The sequence below is a fragment of the Neolamprologus multifasciatus genome, chromosome 4 (assembly GCF_963576455.1).
Source record: "Neolamprologus multifasciatus chromosome 4, fNeoMul1.2, whole genome shotgun sequence".
Taxonomy (NCBI): domain Eukaryota; kingdom Metazoa; phylum Chordata; class Actinopteri; order Cichliformes; family Cichlidae; genus Neolamprologus; species Neolamprologus multifasciatus.
The window spans coordinates 18,367,654-18,379,745 of record NC_140442.1 but is presented as its reverse complement, the minus strand read 5'-3'; the positions used below and the strand labels follow the sequence as shown (position 1 = coordinate 18,379,745).

Here is a 12,092-nt window from a genome sequence, read left to right as displayed (position 1 = left end):
TTTGCATTCACATAATGCTTTTAAAAGCAATATTTGGGTGTTGTTCATGTTTTACAATGTGAACATTCAGAACAGATCTGGAGACTTGACTTGACTTGTCACTATGGACTGTGCCTTGTCACTTTTTCTGGGTAAGTGAATTTGACAGAGAAAATCATTTTAAAGGTACTAAATTGATGTCAGTGCTAACTTTATTGAGAAAACTAGATTATTAAGATGGAACAAATTTTTAGTTTAGATTCTGGATTCAAAGACACATATTTCTAATCAAATGATGGTAAATTATAAACAGTTACTATGACTTTAGGTAGCATTTCACAAAGATATGTGTAAATTTCAGTCAATGTTTACAATACTTTAATTGCAAAAGTTTTAGTTTTTGGTTTTAGCTGTTGAAAATCACATTTTAAAGCAATGAAAACTAGTTCATTCACCAGTATTTTTCCCTTTGATAGGTTTGTTTATCATACCTGTCTCTTGTGATTTTCCTCCTGGTATGTAAGATTTTCTGCTACAGCAAATACTAAAAAACCCACAGCAAATCCTCCAAAAACGTGTAGGATAACTACTATGATACCAATGCTTGCTTGTTATTTGCAGGTTCTTGTGATGGATACACTGAGATAAATGAACCATGGCGGAACCTAGCCTTTGCATCTACCCCTTTTACTGGTTATTCCCAAAATGATGCAGATTTTCTTGGCAAATGGTTGCGCTTTACGGGGATCGGTGGAGACACAGTTGTTACATCCTGTGTAACAGTCCAAACTGGTGCTACACTTGTCCCCATTTTTATACCATTTCCCTTACCAACTAATTTGTCTCTGTATCCGACAAATGGGACTGCAAAAGGGTGTGATGAACATAGTTTTTTAGTGAGTGTGGCCCTCTGTCCAGAAGAATTCTATGTGTATAAACCAGAGGATCCCCTCCCAGCTCCCGACATGGTATATATAACTTGTGAGTAGAGACATTTTTTGTGTGTATAATTTTAATTTGAAGTTTTATTGGTTTAAAGAATTGTGTGAAATGTACATGATGTGTTTAAATTTGTATTTTACAGGCAACATCTTACAAGCAAACGTTACTTACAAAATACACCCAAAAGTTTCGAAACATCAATTCTCATTTGGACAATTAAGAAACATTTTTAAACTTTATGTAACGCCAGAACTGCCATTAGTGATATTTGATAGGAAAATAATGCAAAATGTCTAGTGCATTACTACTAAGAAAAGTGTCATCTAATATAATAGGTTTTTTTAACAGTCACCTTACTAAGCTCAAAAATCATACAACAATTTTATTAAAACGTTACAGCCTCTCCACGAGAACACTGGCAAAGTTTACAGTGTTTAATGACTGAGACTATGTTTTGTTTATGTGTTGCACATTCAATGTAAAATGTGTAGACACATAAAACCTTTGTGCTATACTAGATAATGTAAATATGAGCTGTATCATTCAAGACATGCTCAAGATTCTTTGAAACTATCTTTGAAATGTGAAACCTATGTGAACTTATGTTATATGAAATGCAGTAGTATTTTTTGTTGGAGAAGAATTTAAATAGTAAATTAATCAGTTAATTACTTTGTGAAGATGTTTTAATTTAATATAAAATATTATAAATAACAACAAATTTCCTGTACTTAAACTAATAGAAATGTCTTGCTGTTTTTATTTCAAAAAACAAACAAACTGTAACACGTCCTCTGGAGGAAGCTGACACTGATAACTGATACATGTTCTGGTAGAATGACATTGAATTTGCATTACGCAGTTTAAAAGACATTATAGGATGATGTGTAAAAGTGCAAATTTCAAAGTCAGAAATGATCTTGCAAATTTGCAAACTTCATGTGTCATAATAAACTGCGCCTTTTTCTGGGTAAGAAAACTGTATTCTTTCAAATGATGTGAGACTACTTCCAAATTTATCACCTGAAGATATCAAAGTAGCTCATGTGGACTTATTTCATTTAGTTTATGTAAGTGCTGTTGATTTTATTTGAAAATTAAGTTATTTAAATAGAAAACAGTGAAAATCACATTTCAAAAAATATGTATGAAATATATAAACAATACAATTCATTATTGATTATATTATCATGATTTCATTATTTTAGTAATTAATTACGGAAAAAAGTTCAATATGATATTATTGACTTTAAATAAAATATTTCTGTACTGCTTTGATAGGTCTACTTGTTTTTCCCAGTCAGCTCTTAACCCGAGTATATAAAAATATGTTTTTAACTGATGATTTAAATTACAAAAAAAATGCTGTCAAAACCAGCATGGCCGTGTGTAAAAAAGCCAATGTCTCCTAAATGTAATAACTGGTTTTGCCCCCTTTGGCAGCAAGAACTGCAAGTTTTAATTCAGCTACACTGTAGATGGTTTTCAGCTAAAACCTGTTTAGGTCACCAAAAGCATCTCAGTCTGATTCTGGACTTCGATTCACTCACTCCATTAGTTTTGGTATGTTTTGAGCCATTCAGAGGTGATTTTGGTGGTGTTTTTTGGATTATTGTCCTGCTGCAACTCAAGTGAGCTAGCAGCACAAAATGATGGTCAAATGTTCTCCTTCAAACTTTTTGGTCTAGAGCACAATTCATGGTTTTATTAATTACAGCAAGCCACCCTGAAGTTGCAAAGCAGCCCCGGACCACCACACTACCACCACCGTATTTGACTCAAACTAGGATCACATTTTCTGAATTCTGTGTTAGTTTTACGCTAGAATAAGCCTCAAACCTTACAAAACGTTCAACATTTGTCTCATCAGTCAACAGAATATTTCCTCAAAGACTTCGAGGGTTAATCAAAAATGTTTTTAACAAATGTAAGACGAGCCTTTCTGTTTTGCTCAGCAGTGGTTTTCTCCTTGACACTCTCACATTTTTGCTCAGTCTCTTTCTTATTGTTGAATCATGACTGGGACCTTAAATGATACAAGTGTGTTGTGCAGGTCTTTAGATGTTGTTGTGTTTTCACTTGTGAACCCCACGATGAGCTGTTGATGCTCTCTTGGAGTAATTTTGGCACCATGGATTTTTCCAGGGAAGGTTTCTAGATAATGGCTGTTGCTTAAGTTCCAAAGTCTTAGAAATGTCTTTGTAAACCTTTCCAGACTGATACATGTCAATTACATTGTTTCTTAGCTGCATGATGTGTAGCTTTTAGCGAGTTTTTAGCCTATATCACTTTGTAAGACAAGTGATTTTATGGTTCAAGAATTTTGGCAGTAATTGGATCCGGGCATGGCTAATGGAACTGAACTTAGCTTTTACAAAAGATCCGGTTAACTGTTAATACCTGTGAATTCATGACTTAATAAAGGGAGGAAATGCTTCAAATAGGGCCAGGTAGGTTTGGATTACTTTTTTTCTCTTAATAAATTAACTGATCATTTCAGAATTTTATATTTTATTAATCTGTGTTAAAATAAGTTTTTACTTTTATTAACTTGTTTGATGATCCAAAAACATTTAAGCATTTTCAAATACTAATTCAATTACTTATTATCTTGTCTTGTGAGTGTATGCCTTGTGTTGATGAATTTCTTCACTCACAAAAAATATTTTGTGATGGATACAACCTAAAAGAGTCTGGGAGTAAACTACATTGACAAAAAGGCATCTTTCCACTGAGATGCAGCTACACGATATTTATTTTTTTTAAACAAATATAATACTGAAATAACAAAAAAAAAAACCAACAAGTTAGACAGAATAGAACACAAAAATCAAATATTAGATTAAAACAAACGTATTCTTTGATGTAGGTGTTTGTATTGGTGCTGTATGGGAAAAAACATCATTTGCATTCTTAATAACATGGCTACACTAAACTTCATTTGATTAGGCCGCAGTATTTTGAAAACTAGCAAAGATGTGAAACAACTTGCCAGCTATGAACTGTTTTGTGCTTCGCACAAGCAAGTAACATGTCTGTTACTATATCATACTCATTAATTTTTATGAGCAATGCATGCTGCATTCATGATTTTTTTCTTAATATAAATAATATATATAATATTATTATTTATCCTAATATATAAAATAAACAATACATTATTTATTGGAAATATTATGTTATTCATAATATGAACATGTACCATGATTTTATATCTATTTAGATCATAGTAAGTGTACTGCAACGTCTTGTGGACCATTGGGTAATTGCACAGCAGATGGGGGATGCATTTGCAATGATGGATATGAAATGCCTCCAGACTCCCTGCCTACTTTAAAATCATATGGCTGTATTGGTAAGAAATTATAGTACATTAAAAACAAGATGTTATTTTCAAAACAGCAATATTTATATATTTTTTATATTATGATCAATATGAAAATACATAATTTTCAAGATCATTACAGAAATCTAGACCTATAATGTTTACACCAGTAATTGTAAAAGCTGTTATTTATAAACAGACACTCAGAAGCAAGTGCATCCTCTGGACTAATATGTTTTTAAAGTTTGCAATTTGCTGATTGTATATCATCTTACCAGATATCAATGAGTGCAAAAGGACTCAAGGAATTTGTGGTCATAATACCAACTGTTTCAATACAGTTGGGTCATACAGTTGTAACTGTTGGGAAGGATTTCAACTACCAAAGCCAATACCAAAAACTAAAGTGACCCCTGGCTGTGAAGGTACAAATCAAACAAACAAACAAACACAGAAATAATCCTGTTTCGTTTGTTTTATATTCACTTTTTAATTGTTCTTTGTGTAGATATTGATGAATGTCTTAGTGGTGTCTGTGGGCCATACGGGACCTGCTACAACAACATAGGAAGTTTTGTGTGCAACTGCTCTGAAGGCTTTAGGGCTGATTATATAATGTCCCCTATTTGCCAAGGTCTGTATTGCAGGTTACAATATTCTATCAAGTGAACTTCACTGGACTTTTCATATTACTGTTAATTACTGAGTGTGACTACAGAATATTTGTATGCATAGTATATTAAGAGTTGTATAAGTTTCTGTGAAAGGGTGGTTTGTACTTTTACAACTTTAAAATGCAGTGTGATAAGAACTAGCTGTAACTTTCTAACTTCAGATATTGATGAGTGTTACAACTCAACGATATGTGGTCCATATTCTATCTGCCAAAACCTGCCTGGAAATTACTCCTGTAGCTGTAAGTTGGGTTTCGAACCAATGGATATAACTAAGCAACCCAATGAGACCAACGTCTGTATTGGTATGTGAAAATTGATTTATTTATATTTGAAGTCACTTGTGTTTGCTCTCTCTCTCTGTCTCTGTGTCTCCCTGCTATTTCAAAAGTATTTATGTGAATACTACAATGTCACAAGATTGTTACTGAGTAAAGAAAGGCCTAGGCTGACAAAATACATAAAATCACAGGGTCATTGCTGTTTTAGTGTCAGAAGGATGAATTAATGATGAATTATCAAAGTGTTCAATGAAGCACTGGCAATGTCATGGCTTGGCTAAAATCATACAGACTTTTTTTTAAAAAAGGAAAGACGAAACACATTGTCACAAAATGTGGAAACTATGCAAAGATTAAATTTAATCTATTATCGGTGGATAAAACATGAAAACATACTATCCAGATTTGGCATTGCTAGCACAATTTAGCTGCACAACCTGTACTCGTTAGATTTTAAACTAACAGAATAGCCTCTTTTCCATTATTACCTAATTGGACAAGATTCCTCCAAATATGTGTTTATTGTTGTCATAGAAACGTGTCCAGGTATCCGCTGATGTAATTTTTGTTTCTCAGAAAAGAATATATGGCTTCTTTTGTTGATAACATATTTTTTTTAATTCATGTACTTCAACAGATATTAATGAGTGTACCCTACCAGTGTGTCGTACATGTATAGACATCTGCGGACCAAATTGTAACTGCTCAAATGCAATTGGATCTTACTTGTGTACCTGTATCCCTGGTTATCGGATTAACAACCCAGCCTTTATAGCCAGCTATTATAACCCATGCAGAGGTTTGTGCTCTTGTTTGGTGTTTTGACATATAGCAGCTCAAATATGATTAAATGCATAATAATTAAATGATCAATAACAGCAGATTGCCTTGCATGTGTGTGTGTGTGTGTGTGTGTGTGCTCTCTATACTGCAGATATTGACGAATGCACTGAGACACCCGGTATATGTGGTAAAATGACTGTGTGCACTAATGTACCGGGTACCTTTTACTGTTCCTGCCCCGATGGATTGTTCCCCACAACTGGAATTGTTGCCTGGATATTGAATGTCACATATTGTCAAAGTGAGTCAGTTTCAACCATAATTTTGAATTGTTTTAAGGTTATTTATTTGGTTAGAGGGCAGTTGATGTTCACATTTTTAATTTACTGACAGGCGTTGAAGATGCTCTAAATAAAGTTCCAGTCAAAGAGGTGAGACCCATCGAAATATTTACCTTTTAAAGGTGCCTTATTTTTTGTCACCAATGCATAACAATGTTTAAACCAATGTTTAGCTCCATTCAAATAAAGCAACAGGAAATTAAACCATGATAATTACCAGACAGTGCTTTGTAATAAATGAATACTAATACTGCACATTGAATGCAGGGTCTGACAAAAGAAATATCGTTCATCAGCAATATGCAAGATGACCTGAAAAACAATACAGGTGCCTTCATACCAGAAGCGGTATGTAGTTCAAAAGTGATGCTTGTAAGCCAGAGTGTGCTTTGTTATATATTCAGACATTTGTAACTAAAAAGAATATGTTAATATGTTATGTGATGTACTGAGTAAACCATAGTACATTTTATCTAACGCCTTTCTCTCTTTTCTTCATAATGTGTTTTCAGACGGTAGCCAACAGCTTTGCTGCATCTATGGTACTTAATGTCCAGCCAAAGAAAACATACCACATTCCATGTCTGTATTTACATTTACGTGTTTCACTGATTAAAATGATTTACATTTTTGCAGGCCGTGTCCGGTGTTGGACCACGAGCCACACAAAGCAAGGTGAGTAGTGAAGGAGATCAGGCGACGGGCAGCGCAATTCTTGACCTTTCAGAGTATATTGTTGTTGCAATGACTCCACCTACCAAAAACCAAACCAAAAAGGAAGTGCACTCTTCAACAGTGGGTAAGTTAAATTCTAATATTTTGTAGCTTGACTATATTTAAAATTACTGTTGGTATGAATTGACTGTATGTTATCTATTTGTAAGATCTGAGCCTGCTGGCCATTGGTCCAGGGAGTAAGGATAACTGGAATACCTCCCTCTCTGCTAAAGGAAATACCATGGACTTCAACTTGCAGGCTATAGCTCATGCTAACAATGGTGAGAGAGTATTTTAAAAATTAAATATACTGACAAATCCAAACTGTTTTTATTTAACGAGTGGTTTTCAATTTCTTTTGTGATGTGAAAACTCCCAGGATCTGCAACAGCTGCTTTTATGACACTGACTGGGATGGAGAGTCTTCTCAGTCATCAGTATTTCCAAACACAGAAAAAGACAGATATGTGTTCGGATGTTATCACAGCCATAATACCAGTTAATAACACTAACCTCACAGAGCCTGTCAACTTTACTATCTACCATAGGAAGGTACAGCTGCAGAATCTCAACTCTACATCTATTAATGCAGAGGGATACAGACTTTTAATGTTTCTTCTTTGCTTTTTCAGGAAGTACCGGAAACAGGAACAGTCAGTTGTGTTTACTGGAAAACCACAGAAACTGTAGGAGGAAAGTCTATGAGCTGGTCAGAGGAAGGCTGCTGGGTTGCATTCTCTAATGAAAACTATACAATCTGCAGCTGTTCTCACCTTTCTACATTCGCCCTGATCATGCAGATTGGGGAGGTATATAATTTTTTCTTCTTCTTTTTTGATGAACTTACTATTAATTTTTTTGGCAGCACGGTGGCACGGTGGTTAGCACTGTTGCCGCACAGCAAGAATGTCCTGAGTTCAATTCCAACATCAGGCCGGGGTCTTTCTGTGTGGAGTTTGCATGTTCTCCCCGTGTTTGCGTGGGTTCCCTCCGGGTACTCCGGCTTCCTCCCACCGTCCAAAGACATGCAGCTTGTGGGGATAGGTTAATTGGAAAATCCAAATTGCCACTAGGTGTGAATGTGCGAATGAATGTGAGTGTGAATGGTTGTCTGTCCCTGTGTGTTGGCCCTGCGACACACTGGCGACCTGTCCAGGGTGTACCCCGCCTCTCGCCCTATGACAGCTGGGATAGGCTCCAGCGCCCCCCGCGACCCTGAAAAGGAGAAGTGGAAGCGAATGGATTATTATTAATTTGTTATGGTTAAATAAATATTAAAATCCAGACAGATTTTGAGTGGTGGATGCACAGACTTTGTCTTTTCTTCACTTCATTGTGTTGTAGAAGTAATTTAATTTGATAAAATAACTCTTTTTTTTCTATTAGCAAACACTGAGTGACTCAGAATGGCAATACATAGGGAAAAATTCTTGCAAATCCAAAAACTGTTATAAAAATTTTAGAAATTGAATACGGTACTTTGTGGAACCTCCCTTGGCCACAAACAATCTCCTTAGCTAGTGTATAAATGCTTGGTACAGGTTGATTTAGCCAGTTTATAACATTCTTTCCAGAAGTACTTCTGGTCTAGTAAATCTATGTGTCTGGGAGCAAAAGGGTTGTCAGCGGTTTGTCCCAAAGCCAACTGTGAAGGGACCTGAATAGTTACTTGCATACTAAGAAAAATATGCTGTAAGGTCATTTTAATCACAATCTACATATGTCTCATTTTCAGCCTACACCATCAAATCCTTTTTTAGAGTGGCTGAACCGGATATGTGTGATTATTGGACTATTCTTCTTGGCTTTGGCCATCTTTACCTTCCTTCTGTGCAGCTGGAATCCCAAAATTAACAACACCGCCCGTCTCCACCTCTGCCTCAACCTGTTTTTTTCACAACTGCTCTTGTTGTGGAATGACAAATACACTGATAATAAGGTACAATGTGGCTACACTGCAAGAATTATCTAAGGATTCGCTATTGTGTTCCAATTGTCCATAAAGCTTAAATGTATTTATCTGTCTCTACAGCTGGCCTGCACTGTCTTGGCAGGGCTTCTCCACTTCTTAATTGTTGCCAGTTTTGTGTGGATGTTGCTGGAGGCACTACAGCTCCACTTGTTGGTACGGAAGCTCTCCCAGGTGCAAGTCATCCGACGAGATGGCCTCCCCAGGCCAATTCTCTACCTTGTTGGCTATGGTGTTCCATTTGTAATAGTGGGTGTTTCTGCACTTATTTTCTCTGATGGATATGGTGTTACCTCCACAAATGTGTGCGTAACACATAATTATTTTCACATTTTCCCATGTGATCAATATTTTTCTAGAACAGGTTTGCTTGATTGATTATTTATTTACTTGTTTACGTGATTCTTTTGTAGATGCTTTCTCTCTAACAAGCGAAATTTCAACTGGGCTTTAACGGGACCTATTATTGCTGTCCTAGCAGTGAGTACATTGAGTATTTGCAAGTGCGTATTGAGTGTTTAAAATCTTCATGTGTATATGTCATTTATTTAGAGACATGACTGTAGTTAGCTGTCATGTTAGGCCTTGGACATCTTTTGTCTTCTTTTGGACAAATGGTTTGTATTTGGCCCATGAAATGTAGGAATTGGGTATAACATTATATTTAAAGCACTGCCGTGCCAAGTTGGATTGACAACTAATTATAATGGAACTGAAGCAATAATCTATAATTAAAAGTCTGTGTTATCAAGTCTGTGGCAGGCTTCTTTTTACTTTGTACACCTAGCAAATATTGTTGTTTGTTTATCTTTCAAAGATCAACTGGTTATTGTTCCTTGCTACTCTCTGGAGTCTGAGACCCACTTTGGCCAACATGAAGAGTGATGTTTCTCAATCCAAAGACACCAGGTTTGAACATTCATGTACTGTTTTCACTAAGGTGACAATGAAAGTGGCACCTGCATGCAAATGCTAATGTGCATGTCTTTATAGTGGAACTCATTGTAATGTTAAGGTGAAGGATGGCTTTGGATAAATGAGCTGAAATAAGATGAAACACAGAAAATAAGGACAGCTTTTCTCGACTCAGCTGAGTGTAAACACAAATAATGTTTAAAAATATATTGTGCTCTTTGTTTTTCAGGTTGATAATTTTCAAAATCGTGGCACAGTTTGTCATACTGGGCTGTACATGGATTCTGGGCCTGTACCAGTCAAACCTTTTCTTCCAGGTCCTCTTCATCATCCTCAACTCCCAGCAGGGCACATTCCTGTACATCGTACACTGTCTGCTAAACAAGGAGGTAGACCTTAGCTTGAGCTATGCTCTTATTACATTTTGCTCTTTCACAACCTCTCATTTAAATGCTCACACTAGGCCAATAGTAGCACAATGAAGGGAGCATAAAGTAAGTTTGTGGTTATTAGCTAAAAAAATGATCTTTGCTGGTTTCTCCTTTACTGTGTTTTACAAATTTTAAGAAGTACAATGTTCACAGTGTAACAATGATTATGGTTGTAAAGCTTTACATGAACTCTTCAGTATGGAGCTAAACTATTATACTGTACTGAAACTGTCTTTACCAGGTGCGAGAGGAATACATTAAATGGCTGACATGCTCTATTGGAAAAGAGACAGCTGAGGTAAGTCTTGTGAAAAACATCGAGTCCTGTCACTTTTAATCTCAGTCAGTGCAGCTCTTAGCCCAGCTGTTGCTAACAAATCAATGTATTTCAGGAAAAAGATGTGGGTTCGGTCACCGAAGATTTTGACAAGCCTGAGAACCAAAACAATGAAGTGAAGAAGGACCACTAATCCTAATGAAGTGAGCAACGCTAAAACAGACAACGCTATATGTATCGAGTTATTATCCGTGCTTTTTCTTAATTCCATTTTATTGTGTCTAGAAAGTTAACTGTAGCATAGCATATTAGCTTATTAGCTTAGCATATTGATCTGTATCATTGTGTCTTTTAGGGCCCTAGCTTGCTATTTTAATTGCTAAAGAAAAATATATTTTTAATTAAACCTGAATGCAGTGACTGCTAAAGTAATGCTCTTTCACAAGCAATTATTTCTAGGTGTGTTTAAGTTTTATTAGCTGTATGTTACTGTACTAGCTGTGCTATATTACAACAGTATATGTCATGTTAACGCCATCAGTTAGGCCTGTTATTATTATTATGCTGTATAGATTTGAAATGTAGCTAACATAGCAGTAGAATACCAGTCTGACAGCCATACTGATTTTCTCACTCACTGACTAAACAGACCATCTCTGTACCTAATTTGCTTGGGTCTGGGAGCTTTCGCAAACATCTTGCTACTCACACCCTCAGAGAGTCAGGCTTGAAAAAACAAAACCTCCTACAAATAAAAACATGTGCTTCTCAGTTTATTCTTTCTTGTGTTATTTGCATTTTATTTACGTGGCATATGAGACACTTTGACGTAGCTTAAACTTTACAAGACAAATTCGAGGGATGTACAAAGCCAAGCATACTTTGTGATTTACATCAGCATTTAGCTTGCACACTATTTCAGAAAAATCACTCACAGGACAGAAACGAACTATTAAACTTGAATTAAGAAATAAAAAAAAAGAAATAAAAGGAGTGCAGGGATAAATCGTGTTTAATATGGTTTGCTGTATTGTCTGTCATTTATCAGAAAATGCACGTAACCCTTCAGTTTCCTTAGGATAGATAAGGTATCACATACTTGGTTCATCATTAGTGCTTCCTTTCTTTAGGGAGAATAACCATTAATTTGTAACATTAGGGCCATGTTACCCAGATCGTCAGTTATTTATTTGGGATTCACATTTATTGTAGATGATTGCATTCGTTGCTGTTTGCCTTTTATCATAATTGGAAAAAATAAAGTGCTGATGATATTCCTTGCATTGGAGATTTACAACAACATACCTTACTTTTTGTGGTAAATTACAACACTCAGGATTCACTCTTGGATAATCTGGGTTCCCAGGAACTCTAATATCTGATTATAACCTGCACTTGTAGACAAAAACTTTTACAGTATACAGATATCATCAAGTTTACTGTAATGCATATGCAATA

The 12,092-nt window shown here is 35.6% G+C and overlaps 1 protein-coding gene across 1 annotated transcript; it reads left to right on the top strand.

Moving 5' to 3' along the window:
- Positions 1-42: 42 nt before the first annotated feature.
- LOC146520250 (adhesion G protein-coupled receptor E3-like) lies at positions 43-11,410 on the top strand. The gene is made up of 23 exons (XM_085157897.1): positions 43-131; positions 456-494; positions 601-960; positions 4,145-4,276; positions 4,525-4,671; positions 4,755-4,880; positions 5,082-5,225; positions 5,839-6,000; positions 6,136-6,285; positions 6,378-6,415; positions 6,593-6,673; positions 6,838-6,867; positions 6,962-7,124; positions 7,210-7,323; positions 7,422-7,594; positions 7,675-7,851; positions 8,778-8,981; positions 9,075-9,316; positions 9,425-9,491; positions 9,829-9,920; positions 10,156-10,315; positions 10,599-10,655; positions 10,750-11,410. The coding sequence occupies exons 1-23, from the start codon at positions 104-106 to the stop codon at positions 10,825-10,827; spliced, it is 2,964 nt and encodes a 987-aa protein (XP_085014023.1). The 5' UTR covers positions 43-103; the 3' UTR covers positions 10,828-11,410.
- Positions 11,411-12,092: the final 682 nt, after the last annotated feature.